The sequence below is a fragment of the Eublepharis macularius genome, chromosome 2, assembly GCF_028583425.1.
Source record: "Eublepharis macularius isolate TG4126 chromosome 2, MPM_Emac_v1.0, whole genome shotgun sequence".
In the NCBI taxonomy this organism is placed as follows: domain Eukaryota; kingdom Metazoa; phylum Chordata; class Lepidosauria; order Squamata; family Eublepharidae; genus Eublepharis; species Eublepharis macularius.
The window spans coordinates 50,268,828-50,288,041 of NC_072791.1; the positions used below are offsets into that span (position 1 = coordinate 50,268,828).

The following is a 19,214-nucleotide window of genomic DNA, read 5'->3' on the forward strand; positions in this document are numbered from 1 at the left end:
TGAAAGGATAGCAGTCATGCAGCTGTATAGCAGTAAGATCTGTGTTGGTATAAGAGAAAGATGTGATAAAGTTGGAGGTTGGAGGCTATCATCTGGTATCCTTCTGGACAACCTTTCTGGGCTGGGAAACATTATTTTGTGGTATAGAGTCCAGTAGCACCTTTAAGACTGACCGACTTTATTGTAGCATCATCTTTCAAGAACCACCATTCTTTTTGTCAGGTTGCATCTGACGAAGAGAGCTGTGGTTCTTGAAAGCTTATGCTACAATAAAGTTAGTTAGTCTTAAAGGTGCTACTGGATTCTTTATTATTTTGCAACTACAGATTAACAAGGCTACCTCCTCTGGATCTATTATTTTGTGGTGGTTCCAGTCCTAACTTGAAGGTAGTTTCAGAAATTGGTGTTGGGGGAGTGCTGCTTAGCCCCTTGGTTTTTGGCCTGTGTTGTCCTGCGGGGTTCCATCTTGCCCCCTGTGCTTTTCAACATCTACATGAAACTTCAGGGTAAAGTCATCCAGAGGTTTGGGCTGAATGGTCACAATGTGCATATGACATTCAGCTCTATCTCAGACTTCCAGTCTAGGGAGGCTGTAGATACCCTGAACAAGTGCCTGGAGGCAATTTTGGAATGGACGCAGGCTAATAAACTGGAGCTTAATTCCAACAAGACAGAAGTGCTACCGGTGAGCAGAAAGTCTCACCTGGAACTTAAGTTGTCACCGGTTCTAGTTGAGGGATTGTAAGTGTGAGGGATTGAACAGCAGATGGGTTCTTGTGCTGCTTCTGTTGTAAATTTGTGGAGTTTGCCATTTCACCTGTTAAAGTGTCACCCATTCTGGATGGTGTTGCACTCCCCTTGAAGGAACAGGTCCATACTTTGGGTGTGCTCTTGGACCCAGGCCTACTGCTGGAGAAGCAGGATGGCAACTCTGGCTAGGAGGGCTTTTTATTATCTTTGACTGGTTAGCCAGCTGTGGCCTTTTTTGGCCAGAAAGATTTAGGCATTGTGGTGCATATCCTGCTTGCATCTAGTCTAGATTATTGAAATGCACTGTATGTGGGACTACTCTTGAGAAGTGTTCAGAAACTTCAGTAGGTGCAGAATGTTATAGCCTGGAAGTTAACTGGAATGGGCTGTAGGGACCATATCGCTCCAGTCTTGACCCACCTATATTGGCTTCCAATTTGTTTCCATTCAAGTTTGTTTTAATTCAAGATGCTGATACTGACCTTTAAATCCCTGTATGGTTTGGCACCAACATACCTGAAGGTTCACCTATTCCCTTATCAACCTGTCCAACTGCCACAGTTATCTTTGGAAGCTCTGTTTCAGGTTTCCTCTATGTCTGAGATTAGGTGGACAGCAACCTGGGAGAATGCTCTCTCAGTCATGCTGCCAAACCTCTATAATTCTGTTTCCAAGGACATTGTCCATCCCTTTTTGTTGCCATCTTCCACCAGTGTGTGAAGATTTGTTTGATTAATCTGGCATTCCCACAATGATCCATCTGCCCTGCTGTGTTTTTAATTGTTCTAATGTATGTGTATTCTAGTGTGTTCTGTGTGTGTTTTAACTTGGTTTTAATGGTTTTAATTACATGTTTTTGTTTGTTTTAATGGTTTTAAAGATGTGTTTTTATTTGTTTTTAATCTGGTAGCTGCCTTGGGCCCTAATGAGGGCAGAAAGGTGTGTTATAAATCCTGTAAATGAGATTGTCAAGGTGCTCAGACGAGAGAGAGCTGGCTGTGGAGAAAGGGAATAAAATTGCCAACACCAGACACCAGCCAGCTTGCTCTCTTCCTAGATTGTTTACCATGGTGGTGTGGTGGTTTTATTCTCTGTGGCCAGCTTACTCTCCTCCCTGCAGCTCTCCAGGCACTGGGATGAGAGTTCAGAGGCTATGGAGAAGGGAGGGAGTTTTCAGAGAGGACAGACTTTTTACTTCATTTCTGAAAAACACCTCTCACTTAGGGAGGCTCACAGTTTACCGATTCTCCACAGCAGGGGATGTTCCACAGTCTGAATCACAAGATCTGCTGTGCCATGGCCTTGCTTGCCAACTTTCTGAAAATGGGGTGGGTACCATGTTGGGGACTGGTACTCCGAAGAACCACAGGTTGCATGGCAAAGAGCCCTGTTTGGCTCCCAAGCCACTGAATAACACTGTAAATAAAGCAAATACTACAAAAAGTCATAAGTCTCCAGTGCTCTATTTTCTGGTAAGGAAAAATTTCTTTAAAGGTACTCTGCATTCAGATTACATTTCCCAACAGCTGTCACCCACAGTGATCTAAGACACCAAAACAGTGATCCATAAAGAATAATGAGCTTTATTAACAATAAAACCCAGATGCAATGCCATGTTCCAACATATGCATAAAGATCAGTCACAGCAGAAAGTCTTATATACTTATCACAGCTAATTGTTTACAGAATAAAAGATCAAAGGTTAACACAGGGTTTATACAAATAATTCTTTGGAAATGCTGCCTTCAGGAATTATGGCACCTGATGGGTCTGGATGACAAGACAGTAAATACTTCCTGATATAAACATGTCAAAAGGTTTGGCACCTTACTTCTTACAGTGTTCATAAGAAGCTCCCTTAAAGGCTGTTTTCCAAGGCTATTTCTTTACTAGAGAAAAGGAAAACAAAGAATGTTGATATTCCTGTGTTTACTGTAAGGTTACTATGACTTTTAATTCTTATGACTTCTAATCTAAAGAGAGAATGTTCCCTGTATGAAAGATTTTAGCTTCTGTGTTAAAAGGTCTGCTTCAATAGCGCTCGTATATGGGTGAAAGGTTACAAAAATTCCCTAACACCTTCCAAAGAAGAAATTTCAAGGTTACCATTTCTTACCATTTGGAGAGTATGTAACATGCCTGTTAACTAAGTTATCAGTGACTACTAGAGATGGGCACGAACCGGGGAGGAAAATGAACCATGCAGTTCGTGGTTTGTTGTATTTCACGAACTTTCACAAACCTGCCCCAGTTCACAAACTGGTTCGTTTGGTCCATGAAAATGTCACATCCAGGTCAGCAAATCATCACTTCTGGGTCAGCAGAAGGCCACTTCCAGGCCAGCAGAAGGTCTGCAGGAAGTCCATTCCCTGTTGCCTAGGAAACTGATTGATCAGTGTCAGGCTGTCTGCAGTGATGAACCAAAAAAACGAACCAGCGTAAAGTTCGTGGTGGTTTGTCAGAAATGGGTTCTGATGAACTGCTGGTTCGCAAACCATGAACCGCCCTGGTTCGTCACAAACTTTGGTTTGTATTTTGGTTTGTGCCCATCTCTAGTGAGTACAAATTGGGAATACGTGACATGAAAAACTTACGGTACTATCAGTAAATCAATTTAAGTTCAAAAGTATGCAGAGGAAAGAATATCTCTATAAAAATCAGGCATCGGGCCACAACATGGGTATATAATGCAGAAGTGCTACCTTACTATTTATATTTAATAATTATTGGCAGTTTCTATCCATGGACAAACAAGAAAGGTACATTTTGAAGCTGTTTGCAGAGAATGGTACTGTTTATAGTGTCATCTCCTTTTTAACTGTCTCTTGTAGGCAGAAGAGGACAGAATGGCTTTAAAGATCTTGCAAGGCAAGTGGAGACTACTGTTGAAAAGTGTGAGCCACTTAATCCAGAGGAGGAAGAAGCCTTAAAACAGGAGCAGCAAACTAAAGAACGAGAACTTACAGAAAAGATTCAGAAAGCCACGGCCTGTACCAATATCTCTCCTTTGGGTCGTGATCGCCTATATCGACGCTACTGGCTTTTCCCCTCTGTTCCTGGATTATTTGTAGAAGAAGACTATTCTGGTCTTACAGAAGACATGCTCTTGCCACGGCCATCTTCATTTCAAAATAATGTACAATGTCATATTGTAGATAAATCTCAGACAGCCACTGACACTGGAGAGTCTACAAAAATGGAACCTACCTCCAATGATCACCAAGATGTGCATGCTGGTGTTCCTCTACAGGTGCCAAGACCAATATATAAACCAAACCGATGGTGCTTTTACAGTTCTCAGGAACAACTGGAACAACTCTTAGCAGCTCTCAATTCCCGAGGTCACAGGGAGAGTACCTTAAGGGAAATTCTTTTGCAGGAAAAGAACAGAATACTTGAACAATTGAACAATTTTCCTGTGGAAAAATACAATTTCTCAGGTAAATATTCTTGGTTTTTTCAGGTGTATTTAATTCAGTTATTGATGGCTGTCATATACTGTAGTTTCAAGATAAACTTCAAACTAGCTTCTCTCCTATGGAATTTTTCATTATATTAACAGTTTGAATTCCTTTGCTTTATATGAAAACATGGTTTGAATACTCTTTGCTGTAATAACATTTTACTGTAATTACCTCTCACAGTTGAATATGGAAGATACCTTATCTTTATTTCCTGTATGTCCTTTTTCTGATGTTCTTTGAAATTCTGTTACAAGAAAATTTCAATTAAATTCATCCTATGTGTAAAATGATGCATGGGCTTGAGATGTCCCTTTAATAAAAGATTTGTCATTTTTATTTGATTAAGGCCATGCCTTTGAGCCCCATGGCGCAGAGTGGTAAACTGCAGTACTGCAGCCCAAGCTCTACTCATGACCTGAGTTCAATCCTGGCGGAAGCCAGGTTCAGGTAACCGGCTCAAGGTTGACTCAGCCTTCCATCCTTCCGAGGTCGGTAAAATGAGTGCCCAGTTTCCTGGGGGAAAGCATAGCTGACTGGGGAAGGCAATGGCAAACCACCCCGTAACAAAAAGTCAGCCAATAAAACGTCGCGATGCGACGTCCCCCCATGGGTCAGTAATGACTCAGTGCTTGCACAAGGGACTACCTTTACCTAAGACCATGCCTTATTGTGAAGTAACCAAAGCAGGTTACAAATACGCCAAATCGGTCAATAGACTACATGTTGTTGACAGACACGAATGAAAAATTCCCTGCAGTGTATAAAAATACATTTAAATACATAATTATGCATTCAGTCATCAAATGGGCATGGACCATTCTCACAGGGCTTAATGGCCTCACCCCAAGTTGCACAGACATGCAACAAGACAGACTGTCAGAGTAAGAAGCTTGTGTGTGCATCCAGCATCCTCATCAAATGATCCCATTGCCTGAGGACCAGAGTTGCATGGGGATATGGAAAGCATGCTCAGAGACGTCCCCCTAATGACACATGGAAGGCTACATATGCATGCAGAAGTGGAGAGGGCAGTAGAATAGACAGAACTCTATTAGTTGTGTGGGCATCCCTGTTATAGGGACACAAAATGGATTGTGCCTATAACAAAGGCTTGCTGTGTTAAATAAATCATATTTTAAGCCTCAGAATAAGACACGATTAAAATATGGCCTCAAAAGCTATCCTTGATTCTTGCGCTTATACAGTATAGAAATGTACTTTGGCAATAGTATGACAATATCCTGAACCACTATATTATATATAAATAAAAATGTGTAAGATTTTTTGTTTAGTACATTTGGTCTCAGTGATAATCACTTTAGTTTGTGAAAAGCTGTTAATGCTGACATCAGAATGCAGTTTCAAAGTATATTTAGGTGCTGTGCTTTTCAGTCTTACTGTGAAGAATACTGTTAGAGTATTGGTTCCTGTTACAGAGAAGTCACAGAATGAAAGCAAGCCACTATTAGGACGGGGAAGAATGCAGAATGCCTGTGACATAGCTCTGATGTCTGCAGAAAAGCAACTTGAATTGAGACTTAGAGACTTTCTTTTGGACATTGAAGACAGAATCTACCAAGGAACTTTGGGCTCCATTAAGGTAGTTTCTAACTTGTATTTTATAGGGAATGTTTCAGGTGGATAGCCATGTTGGTCTGCACTAGAAGAGTAAGATTCTAGTCCAGTAGCACCTTAAAAACCAGTGAAATTTCCAGAGTATAAGCTTTTTAAAGTCAGCTCCCTTCATCAAATACAAGTCAGAATGGAGCTCCTTGAGCCCTTATATCCCAGTCAGAAGGTGGGAGGGGAGCTGTAATGAAGGGAGTTAGGATGCGAAAGGACAATGCAAAATGTTATCTGTTTGGAGCTGGGGAGAAATGCTAGAGGCAGGAAATGCAGAAAATGTGCATCTGTAGTGATGTAAGAATCCTTTATTTACAATGGAGATTGCTGAACAAGTTCATTCGTAAATTCAGAATAGTAGACTCCCCCTCCCCGCCAGGGCTTAACAGGGACATGGGATCTTATATAGCTACAGATGCTAATTTTCTGAATTTCCTACCCCTAACATTTCTCCACTGCTTCAAACACATTGATAACATTTTTCAGTGTACCTTTGCATTCAGACTTCCTACTTAACAGCATCTTTTGATTGGTGTATAAGGGCTCAGAGATCTCCTTTCCTATTTGAATCTGACAGAGGGAACATTGACTCTCAAAAGCTTATACCCTGCAAGTCTTGTTTTCTAAGGCGCTACAGGACTCAAATCTTGCTGTTTATGAGGAATGGTACCCATAAAAGTTATGACCTTGTATCCAACAAAACATAAGTAGCCTGAAGCTTATGAAATAGAACTTTCCAGCCTTCTACTTCCAGCTCACCGAGGCCCCAGCCCCCAACTCTGGGATCGGGACCTGCATGAACAGGATTGGGAGGCAGAGTCTGTAGTGACACTGGCAATTGGATAAAATCTTCCTTTGTTCTTCCATTCGCAAAATATGTCAGTAAGATGTAAGCCATTTTTTTGCTTGAAATAGCAAGTTAGAAATTGTGTTTAAAATACAGTGTCTGTGTGAGAGTCCAATAATATGCTATATTTACAGGTAACAGACAGGCAGGTTTGGCGGACAGCCTTGGAAAGTGGGCAATATGAACTTCTAAATGAGGAAAACAAAGAAAATGGTGTAACAAAAACAATCCCTGAAGATGAAGAGATGGAAGCCAATGATCAAGCAGGAGTTATTGTAAAAGACAGGTAAGAATATACGTTAAATGCTGACTTGCATTTCATTCCTATTTACACATTTTAATAATTTGGTGGAGGAGAGTGCCATCAAGTCATAGCTGACTAATGGCGACCCCTGTTGGGGTTTTCAAGGGAAAAGACTAACAGAGGTGGTTTTTTATTTGTCATTTGCTATTCTTGCCTCTGCATAGTGACCCTGGTCTTCCTCGGAGGTCTCCCATCCAATCACTAACCATGGTTGGCCCTGCTTAGCTTCTGAGAGCTGATGAGATTTGGCTTGCCTGAACGACCCAAAAGTTAGTTGTTTTTGTAATTTATTAACTAGTAGCTTCTGTATGTTGTGGGTTAATTATTTTTATCACTAACCTACTGAGACCTGGGGTATGGTTAAATTAGAAAGTGTGTTCAAACAGTCATGATAATATCTGATATACAGCAACAGTACTAACTGCTAGGTCAGTCACTGCTCTCTGAGAGCTCTCTCAGCCTCACCCATCTCACAGGGTGATTGTTGTGGGGATAAAAATAACACACTTTGTAAACAGTAAGGCAATGTTAAGTTGTCCTGAAGGGCAGTATATAAATCAAATGTTGCTGCTGCTGCTGCTGCTGCTGCTGGTGGTGGTGGTGGTGGTGGTAGAATGCTCATGTTAAAATAAAAATATATAAAATATAAAATAAAAGTGTACATTGAAAAGGTGTGTATAGTATTGTGTCACTCAGTAAAGACAGGAAAGAGGTAGAACAAGAAGGTAAGGCAGGGCTGGTTATAGCTACCTATCTGCAAAGTTTCCAGGCAAATTATGTGGATACAAAGCAAGAGTGTCATAATGCCTGGGCAGCCAGTAATCCATGGGGGTAATCCAAAAGCAAATACAGTGAGCAGAGAAAGCAAATAATGTGTGCTATGCTTAGATGCTTCTGTAATAGTACTCAAAGATGATGTCAACCAAAACACATCTGCCACATGAGGCAGAACTCATGGGTGCATGGCAGGATAAAACAGAGTACCCCATATGCTGAATGCATCGAGGATGATTTAGGTACATATTCTGACTTCAGTTATCAGGCTTTCCGCTTGAAGAAAAACAAGTTTCCTTTTTCCTAGATTAGGATAAGGGGCGGTGGGGTGGGGATGGGGGAAACCAGGTGAACTCTCCGGTGAACACACTCTGATTCTCCTGGGAACTTGTCCAAATAAGGAATGGAAGGGGAGGTCTTGGGATGGGGAGAAGGCATGTTGGAGGCAGTTGTAGTTACCTCATCAATCTAGGGTTTTTGAAGGAAATTCCAACTGATCTGTATTGAGTTTTTATGATGGAGAGCTTTTTTGCTGATGTAAGTCTACATCTTTACTAGCAGGAATGCAAATAGAGCAGAGCTGATTAAGTTGGATCCATTGGAAAAGGATACAGTTTTCATTTGCTCCCCTTTCCGCTGCTGATATTTGACTCTCCTCTCTTGTTTTTCCTAGTGGTCCCCTTGTCTGTCCCAGGAGGAGCATTTCAGGGGGCATTTGGGGCTGCAGGAGGAAGGGAAAGGGAAGGATGAGGAGCAAAGCCATTGTATACAAATGTACCTTGATTTATTGTGGTCCGAAATAATGGTCTATGGCTAGGAAAAGAGAGAGGCTTCCTTTTTTTCCCAATGAAGTTGATGGTGTCAAGATAGAGGTTTGCCCAGTTTTGCCTCATCTCTAAGGCTGTTGGAGAGTTTTTTTAATCTTATGCAGAGAAGAATTGGTCTCCGTGCCAACAAGATGAAGACTTGATAGATACATTATGCTCGTTGCCCTTCAGAAGCCATAGAATGAGGGGCAGGGTAAGAAAAGAGGGAGTGGATATCTCTGAAGTCTTATATAGTATTCTGGAGGAGGAAGGTTGGGATCTTGCTGCACATACTGTGAGGCACATCTCTGGACTGTAATTCTTCCTGCTATGCATAACACAAGGAAAGGCCGTCCTGGCAACATTCACACAGGCATGCATGCATGTGTTTGAGGATGGAGGGATCTCCTGCAGGCTCTGAGTCCCACGGCTACCACAGAAGTTCATGTTATGCAGATTAGGGTAAACAATGGAAAGAAAAAGCAATTATTAAAGAAGAGCCAGGAGGTTGCAGGCATGTAGAAGCTAGTTCATGTCCATCCAGTGACCTGCTGCTGCTGCTGCTCTTCATTTAGGTGCCATACCAGGGCCACTTACTCCAAAGTCCTCCGAAGATAGTGGGTTGAGGAGTCCCAGGAGGAATTTCTTCTTGCCCAGAAAACCTTTTGGTTTGGGGGGCTTTCCTGATTAAAACTGTTAACGCAGAGTTAAATGATGGAGAGGTAGTGTAAATTGCACACTCACACATGCATGCACCTCCAAGTCTTTCCAGATCAGTATTCCATGTGGAAGGACTGAGCTGGGGAACATGTTCAGTTCTTCCCACCATTTCATCTTCTTCAGTTTACTCTTGGGTAAAAGGTTTTACTTGGAAAGGGAGACTGGCACCAGCAACCTGTCCAGTCTCCTACTTTTACTAGTAAAAAATAGGGAGAAAGAGGGCCATCCTCCCTTTGCTTCCCTTCCCATGAAGGAAAAACCACTGTCTAGCCCTCCCTTTTTGTGTGCTTTTACGCAAAGTGCAAGGGCCAGCTGGCTGCCAGACAGTTTAATCGGATAGTCCCATGCTGACATGGGCTCCTGTAGGAAATTAGGGAGGAGGATTTGCCTCATTGTGGAAATGAAACTGTAAGACACAGGGAAACATGGTATCACAGTAGCATGCAAGGGTAAAATTTATTGGCTTTGTCACTGAAGTAGGAAAGTTTTTTTTTAAAAAAATTCGCTGTGCTGGTCCAATTGGCAATAGAGCGCTCTCCTTCTTGCACACTGTGCTGGTGCCTCTTGTTTCCCGCCATTGTGTGCGCCTGACCACCTCCAACTCCTTCTTTGGCGTTCATTGTTTTGTGAGTTTTCATGTACTTGAGGAGAAACTCACTGGATTGATAAGGTTTTGAACGATGCAGAAAGAACAGTGTGTGCGCAGCTGCCCAACACTCACTTTGACATGCGCCTTCCCCATTGTTGCATTCTCTCAAACTCAATGCTTTCTGTGTGATTTTGGGGCTGTTGCATGCGAAAACAGTTGCTCCAAAGCCTCCCCCTTGAAAAGAAGACCGTGTGTTTGTGCATGTGCAGCCAACACGTGTGCAAGGGACCTAAACTCATGAAAAAACTAAACAGATCACTTCTGAGCCGGCACTGCCCCAACCAGAACAAAGCAGTAAAGGGATGTGATTGATCCGGAACCCCCAGAATCAAAACTGAAATGGGAGCTTTCTAGATGCACTCTCCTATTTTACCATCTTATATACGAATAGCCTTTCCAGGGCTGTTTTGGCTTTTGAGGGAGGACTCCTTGCAGCCAGAAATAACCACCCAACAACTGATACTACATGACTTGCATAACTCTCCAAGGCTTGTCTGCTTGCTACTGTTCAACAGAAAAAAGCAAACAAGCCGTGAAATCTAACTAATGTTTCTATTGTAAATCAATCAAATTTAAAGCAATATTATAGTCAACTTGAACAAAAGAAACGTGTGTGTGCGCGCGCGCGCGCGCACACACACACACACACACACAGGGTGGGTGATTACAGAGGGCAAAGCATCATATAAAAGTAATTCAAATATAATTCAACAAGAATTCCAGTGCAATATTAAAGTGCTATATGCCTAGAATTGACCAGAGGTCTATACAGTAATCACCAAAGTCCCATTAAGTTTATGGTATAACAATGCAAGAAGGTCTTCAGTGCAATCAATTTCTTTTGGAGAAACGGTGTATATGGTCTCATATGATAACAATGAGAGGTGGCAGAGAAGAATTGATAAACAACTGCGACGCAAGCCAGCAATCTGCCCGTTTCATCTCTTCATCCTGGCAGTCGTTATATCACAGTCCAAGCATATACACTTCCACTAGTCACTCAATATTCTTGTCTTTAGCATCTGCCTTCCATTTTGGCACATGTGCTTGTTTGCTTTTTTCTGCTACTGTTCAACAGCAGTCCATCCTCCACAAAAGCCAGTGTAGCATAGTAGTTAGAGTTTCAGAGTAAGATCTGGAAGACCAAGGTTTGAATAGCCACTTTGCCACTTGGTGACTTTGATCCAGTAACACAAATTCAGCCTTGTGAGGATAATGTGGAGGCAAAGAGAATGATGTAAGCTGCTTCGAAAGGCGAAAAGCAGTATACAAAGGAAGTAAATTAATAAATATAGATGATGGGGGGGGGCAGATAAAAGGTGAGTTGTTTAGTGGGTTTGAAGGAGAGAAGGGGGCAGGAAAAAGGTGAGCATATGAAGGCTGCCGGGAGGAAGGAAAGAGGAAATGGAGTGAGGAGGGGGTGCAGGGGAAAGTGAAATCCTTCCAGCAAGTCCTTGCACGTTCCACATCATTCAACCACAGTAGATCAGTGGCTTCATTCACCCTCTATTGATATTATACTGCCGTATCTGTTTGGCTATGCGATGCTGTGACTTCACATTAATCATGTAATGCTTGATAGTTAGAACAAGTCAAATGAATGGAGAAAGAAGTCAAGGCAGCAGCAGAGGAAGTGGATGAAAATAGCAGAGGATAACTACAAAAGGGTTTTTTGGGGGTAGAGTTTCCCCCTCCTCCAAAGTAATGCTTTCACTCTTGAGATTTGATTGCAAAGTTTGATGCAGTCTTAGTAGTAATATTGACATCGTATATTTATGCCTTTGACTCCACAGATTGCTGAGCAAATAAATCCTTGTTAACGATAAGAAATTGTGCTGTTGGGAGACAGCAATCTCTTCTCCGTTTCAGGTTGTGTTTATTGGAGTGATAAAATATTAAAGATGTGTTTGGTTGCAAAATAATGGCTGAAACTTCAAAGCATCGAAAGTGTGTGCAACATCTGTTCTTTTGATCTGTTCTCCGAACACACCAACATCTGGATGATAGGTTTCCAAAGTCATTTTATTAAAGTCCCATTGCAGTTACTTTATCTTTTGAAGTTAAAACACTAATAGAAATTAAATTTTTAAAGCCACAGTATAATTATTAGAGGAGGACAGGATAAAATTCTAAATTTAAAACGATGGCTTTTACTACATTTTAAAGCTTTACATGTGAAGCTATTACAATAGAGCGTGTGCGCGCATGCGGTAGGTTTGAACAATAAAATAAGATACTGAATGTGAAACAGTAAGCTGAATTACAGTTTGTTGTTGGACATATAGTCTCTGTTGTTTGAAGCTTTTTAGAGTTAATCTGGAAGAAAAGACGAAATTTTGAACAATTATTTTCAAACCAGAGCCAACTAAAACTCTTTTGGTGATTTTTCTTTTGAATTCCTAGTACTTTAGCTTAAGTTTGTGGAATTCAGCCTGTTGTTGTTGTTGTTGTTGTTGTTGTTGTAGTAGTAGCAGCAGCAGCAGCAGCAGCAGCAGCAACAACAACAAAAACAACAATAGTGGAATTCAGCCACTGTGAGACTGATTATCTAGATTTGTGTTTAGATCACAAGGCTGTAGTTTTTTCCCTACACAATTCTTAAGAATGATTTATCTTCTACAAAACAAACCAATTTAGAAGGCTTTAGACAATTTTAGATGTCAGAGTCTGTGATGGGCACAAACTTGATTAATTTCCAGGCTCTTGTATGCCCTACCTCTTGTCTCTCCTTCTTACTTTGTACAGCTTGTTGAAATTAAAGTGTAGGTTATTCCCCACCCCCACTCTACGTTAGCAGCAAAATGTCTACCCATGTGCTAGCAGTCAGAAAATAGAATAGCTAGCAAACAGGATCCTGCTTATGTAGAGCTAGAAAGCCCTTATGAAGTCACTGAGAAAATACAGAGGATGCAGAGGAGTTAGCCATGTTAGTCTGTGGTAAAGGAAGCGGCAGACTTGCCTGCAAGCTGGGTTGGCACCTGGGGCCGGACAGCGTGGAGGCGGGACCGGAGCGGAGGCGGAGCGTCCATCCTGTGAGGGTCCAGCCGCATGGTCAGCGCCATTGCTGTTTGAGCATCTGCCGGATCAACTAGCACCCTCCCACCCTCCGCAGACTCAGAGCTATTGAGGGGGCTCTGTCACAACTTTATGGGTTGGCGGTTTTTGAGGCATTGGGCCGGATCCCATCAGGGTGAGCTGGCCTGCGGGACTGCTCACCCCGACGGAGCTGGAAGCAAGGGTCGCCAGGCGGAGCCGGCGACGGAGCAGAATGAGCCGACGGGCCAGCGGGAGGCTGGCGGGGGATGCATCGGTCGGCAGGAAGGCCTACGATGCCAACGGGGATCCAGCCCAGATGCCAGGCCAATGCTCCATATAGCTGTAATCAATAAAGTTGTGGCCATTTCAAACCCACGCAAGTGTCTGGTGTGATCATTTAGCCATAACGCAGACCGACATAGCCCCTAGGTGACAACAAAATCAAAAAGAGTCCAGTAGCGACTTCCGGTTTGGGATCTATGGAGGTCTGAAGCAGCTCCAGTGGCGGAGCTGACCGGACTGCCGTTTTAAGCGGCCGGCGGGGTGAAAATAGCCCGCGGCCGACTGCTCTCAGGCGGAGAGCAGGCAAAGAACGCTCGAGACCCTAGGGCGCGTTGATCTCGGACGAGGGGGGGCTCTGCGCAACGGGCCCCCTCCCGATCCTTGAGGTCCCACCCTGCGACGGGTCGGCTAAAATCTCTGCGGCAGTTTTGGGGCCAATTCGGCTGGCATAAGACCTACATACCCAAGCTTCGATTGGGAGAAGAAGTGGAGAGGAGAACTTAAAATCGAAACAGCGATTACAACCCGAGAAAAGTGAAGGGAAGGTAAAGATCACTATCTTCCGATACGGGACAGATTGATAAAAAGAGAGAGGAAAAAAAGTAGATTTTTAAACTGCAACAGACTAGTGAAAAGGAGGGGAAGACTCGGCAGGAGTTGTATTTGAAAAGAGACTAAGTTTAAAGAAGTTATTAAAGAAACTGGACTATTGTTTTGAATACCTGTGGTTTTGGAGCTGTGAGAAAAAGACACCATCGCGAGATCTGCTGTGGGAAGACGGGAGACAGGAAGTGCGTAACAACAATAGAGTGGCTGGAGAGAACCGGCCCTTGCTAGAGGGCAGGAAGAAGAGAATCGCCATCTTTGAGAGGGGAAGGGTCGCGGCCTCAGCGGAAAAGGAAGTAGGCCATCTTGGATTACAAAATCATAGAGAGACCATAGAGAAAAGACGCCCGACATTTTGGACCTTTTAAAATTAATTTACGCAAGAAGACCGGGACATTTGAAATAAAAAAGGTACCAAATTCAACGCCACGGAGTTAAGGAAGAGAGCGGACTCGTGGGAGCGAGCTAAAGCAAGCCCCACGATGTCGAAAAAAGAGTGGCAATCGGCAATAGAAAACCTGGACAAAAAACTTTTAGAGGTGATTAAGGAATTTAAAGACATGAAATTGGAGCTGATTAAAGAGGTTAAACAGACAGTAAAATCGGAGCTGTCAGAAGTAAAATCGGAGCTGTCAGAGGTGAAGAAAGGTATGGAAACAATACAAAACGAACTACAAGGGACGCAGCAGAGAGTTAAAACAGTAGAAGGAGCGATGGAGAACTTAGCAGACACGCAACAAACGGAGATGAGATTGATGAGGGGAAGGATGGCGATTGCGGAAAGTAAACACATGGAAAAGCAGCTCAGATTTCGCGGTTTGCCGGAGATAGAAGGAAAGACAGCGCAAGAACAGATGACTGAGGTGTTAGCTGAATACCTGGGGAAGGAGGAGGAGGAAGTTGTGGCTATCCTTGATGTGGCATATCGCGTGAATTCGAGAATTGCAACCCAGAGGAAAGTACCAAGAGATGTGATTGTGCAATTTACAACACGAAACATGAAAGAGAAGATTGTGACTAAACAGTTTCAAGATCCATTGGAGATTGATGGCAAGACAATTATCATAATGAAGGAATTACCCAGATCAGTGTTGCTAGATCGGAAAAAATACAAAACGCTAATCCAGATGTTGAAGGACATGAAAATCAGGTACAGATGGGAGCTTCCAGAAGGTGTGTCCTTTGAATTTGGAGGTGTCAAAAAGCGCATTAGATCTGAGCGGGAGATGGAGCGATTTATAAGGGACAATGAAAAAGACCAACAAGATTATGAGTATGGAGTGTAAAGTATTATCTTGGAATGTAAATGGACTAAACTCACCGAATAAGAGGAAAAATATTTTCCACTGGCTATTAAAACAAAAATGTGACATTGTTTGTTTGCAAGAGACTCATATTCGAAAGCAGGATGTAAAATATTTAAAATTGGGAAAATTGGGAAAGGAATTTGTAGTGGCCTCAAACAAGAAAAAAAGAGGAGTGGTGTTGTATGTAAAAGAGGAGCTACAGCCAAAATTTGTAATGAAAGATGCGGAAGCCAGATTTGTAGCAGTGGAATGTATTTGGAACCTAAAGAGAGTGTTGGTAGTCGGAATCTATGCACCTAACGGTGCAAAAGAGAGCTTCTTTGAGGATTTGAAGAAGCATTTAGACGATCTCTCATATGATCAGATAATTCTTGCTGGAGACTTCAATGGAGTGACAGATTTGGAATTGGATAAAAAGACAATAACGGCACAAAATAAAAGAGAATTATTACCAAAGTTCTTTTTTGAGTTGATTAAACAAGAGACTCTCGAAGATGTATGGAGGAGAGAATATCCCAAAAGCAGACAGTTTACTTTTTATTCTGCAAGGCACTCTACATTATCGAGAATTGACATGATCTGGGCCTCAAAAGACTTAGCGTTATGGACTAAGGAGGTAGAAATAATGCCGATGATAGGCTCAGATCACAACCCAATTATGTGGAAATTAGGGAAAAGGAGAAAAAGGAAAGCATGGAGAATAAATGAGGACTTGCTACAAGAAGACGAGAACATGGAGATATTGAGAAGAGAGACAAAGTTCTTCATACAGTATAATGTGAACAAAGAGGTACCAACTGACAAAGTTTGGGATGCTTATAAGGCGGTTATAAGGGGCATACTAATGGACTTAAACGGCAGAGCAAGAAAGAAAAAAGAGGAAAAAAGACAAGAGATTGAGGAGAAAATAAAAGCCAAAGAAATACAGCTAAAAAAGAGACCAGGGAAAAAGAAACTATTTCAGGAAATTAAAATACTTCAAGAACAACTGACAGCAATGAGTAACAAAGAATTGGAGTGGAACCTTAAAAGACTGAATCAGAAAGCATTTGAAGGTGCAAATAAACCTGGGAAATACCTGGCATGGCAATTGAAGAAGAGAAAGGAAAAGAAAATAATAAACAAAATTTGTGAAGACAACAAAACGTATTTGGAACAGACTACCATTAGTAGAGCCTTTTATAAATTCTACGCTAAGCTGTACAATAAGAAAGAAGTAAAGAAAGAATCAATAGCGTTATACTTGGAGAAAATGAAACTTCCAGAAATCTCGGAAGCTTGGAGAAATAAACTGAACGGTGAAGTAACAGATGAGGAAATAAGTAAGGCAATACAATCTGCAAATCTAGGAAAGGCGCCAGGGCCAGATGGACTTACGGCTAAATTTTATAAGACAATGGCCAATGAACTGGCACCATTCCTAAAAGAGGTGATCAATGGAGTTTTAAGGGATCAAAGGATTCCAGATACCTGGAGTGAAGCGAACATATCATTGATCCCAAAAGAGGGCCAAGACTTGACTAATGTGAAAAATTACAGACCGATATCGTTACTTAACAATGACTATAAAATCTTTGCGAAGATACTGGCGGAGAGACTGAAGGGGTGGCTCTCGGAAATCATAGAGGAGGAACAAGCAGGTTTTTTGCCAGACAGACAAATCAGAGACAATTTAAGGACAGTGATTAATGCTATTGAATATTATGACAAGCGTTGTGACAAAGAGGTTGGTTTCTTCTTTGTTGATGCTGAAAAGGCGTTTGACAATTTAAATTGGGATTTTATGTTTGCCACTATGGAAAAGCTACAACTGGGAGAAAGATTCATCAGAGCAATTAAGGAAATTTACAGAGACCAGACTGCAGCAATTGTAGTGAATGATGAATTGACTAAGAAATTGACTATTAGTAAAGGAACAAGACAAGGTTGCCCGTTGTCTCCACTGTTGTTCATTTTAGTATTGGAGATCCTGATGATACAAATACGACAAGACGAGGAAATTCGAGGAATAAAAATTAAGGACTATTCATACAAGGTCAGAGCATTTGCGGATGATATAATGTTAATCGTAGAGGACCCACTGGAGAACATGCCAAAAGTGATTGATAAGATTAAGGAGTTTGGAGACTTGGCAGGTTTCTATATTAATAAAAAGAAGTCAAAGATATTATGTAAAAACATGACTAAGCAGAAACAACAATTGTTAACGGAAATAACGGACTGTGAAGTAACAAGCAAGGTGAAATATTTGGGAATTGAACTGACTGCAAAGAATATAGACTTATTTAAAAACAATTATGAAAAACTATGGATTCAGATAGAGAGAGACTTGATTAAATGGAATAGACTGAATCTGTCATGGTTGGGTAGGATTGCAGCAGTTAAGATGAATGTGTTACCAAGAGTTATGTTTTTGCTACAGACAATACCAATCATCAGAGACTCTAAACAATTTGAAAAATGGCAGAGGAAATTATCAGATTTTGTATGGGCAGGCAAGAAGCCTCGAGTGAAAATGAAAGTTTTACAAGATGCAAAGGAAAGAGGCGGAATGCAACTGCCCAACCTGAGACTCTATCACGATGCAATCTGCCTAGTGTGGCTGAAAGAGTGGATGACATTAAAGAACAAGAAATTACTAGCCCTAGAGGGATACAAAAAAATATTTGGATGGCACGCATATCTATGGCACGATAAAGTAAAGGTCAACTCGATGTTCCTGCATCATTATATACGGAGAAGTCTATATACAATCTGGAAGAAGTACAGAATTTATTTACAAGAAGGAACTCCTTTGTGGGTAGTTCCATATGAGGTGATAGACCCGAGAGTTGTTGATAATGAACAATGTTTAACTTATAAAGAAATAACTAGAATTGAACTATCTAAACTCAGAATAAAGACGCAAGAGGAACTATCACCTCATTATGATTGGTTCCAGTATAGACAGATCAGAGACTTATATAATTCGGACTCTGCAAAGGGAGGCATACGAATAGAGAATTCGGAACTAGAGCAGACCCTTCTTAAAGAGGACAAGAAAAGAATATCCAAGGTATACCAAGTACTGTTGAAATGGTATACTGAGGATGAGACAGTTAAAACACAAATGGTGAAATGGGCTATAAATTTTAACAAAGAAATAACAATGGAGGCATGGGAATACTTGTGGAAGACTACAATGAAGACAACGACATGTACTAGTATTAAAGAGAACATTTACAAAATGATTTATCGTTGGTACATGACACCAAAGAAGATTGCGCTAGGGAATTTGAACATTTCTAATAAGTGCTGGAAATGCAGGAAGCATGAGGGCTCCCTCTACCATATGTGGTGGTCGTGTGAGGTAGCCAGGCAGTACTGGGCGGAAATAATAAGGGAAATGAGTGAAATTTTACAATTTCAAATTAATAAGAACCCAGAACTCCTGCTACTAAACTTGGGAATGGAGGGAATTCCAGCCCATCATCGGACATTGATATTTTATATGACGGCAGCGGCTAGACTTTTGTACGCGCAAAAATGGAAAGTACAAGAAGTACCAACCACTGAAGATTGGATTTACAAATTGCTGTATATGGCTGAAATGGACAAGATGACAAGAAAATTGAGAAATCTGGACTCAGGGCAGTTTAACACAGATTGGGAGAAGCTGAAACAATATTTGGAGAAGAAATGGGAGGTGGGAGGAAAACTGTGGCAGTTTGAGAACTACTGATGTATAACAAAGTGCAGAGGAGGGTGACTTTACCGGGGGGGAGAAGAGATAAAAGTGAATTTATAAGCAGTTAGATTAATAGATGGATATATATATAGATATATGAAGGTTAACAAATAGAACATTGATAGAAAATAATTAATTATAAGGTTTAAATATAAGGATTGAGTAACCAATAATATTTTCTTTCTTTGGTATGATCTGTATAATGCCAAACTGAATGTCTAAGGTTAAAGATGAGTCAAATTGATTGAATATATGATGAGAGTTATATTGAATTATAATGAAGAACTATTATAAGAAGACAACAATATATGGAGTATAA

General features: G+C 41.4%; 1 protein-coding gene across 1 annotated transcript in view; it reads left to right on the plus strand.

The window, feature by feature from the left end:
• BAZ1A (bromodomain adjacent to zinc finger domain 1A) overlaps positions 1 to 19,214 on the plus strand; it is a 71,969-nt gene that overhangs the window by 41,377 nt on the left and 11,378 nt on the right. The window contains exons 18-20 of the mRNA XM_054971087.1: positions 3,582 to 4,190; positions 5,651 to 5,814; positions 6,819 to 6,970. Of these exons, the coding sequence (XP_054827062.1) occupies positions 3,582 to 4,190; positions 5,651 to 5,814; positions 6,819 to 6,970 (925 nt within the window). The remainder of the gene's footprint in view (positions 1 to 3,581; positions 4,191 to 5,650; positions 5,815 to 6,818; positions 6,971 to 19,214) is intronic.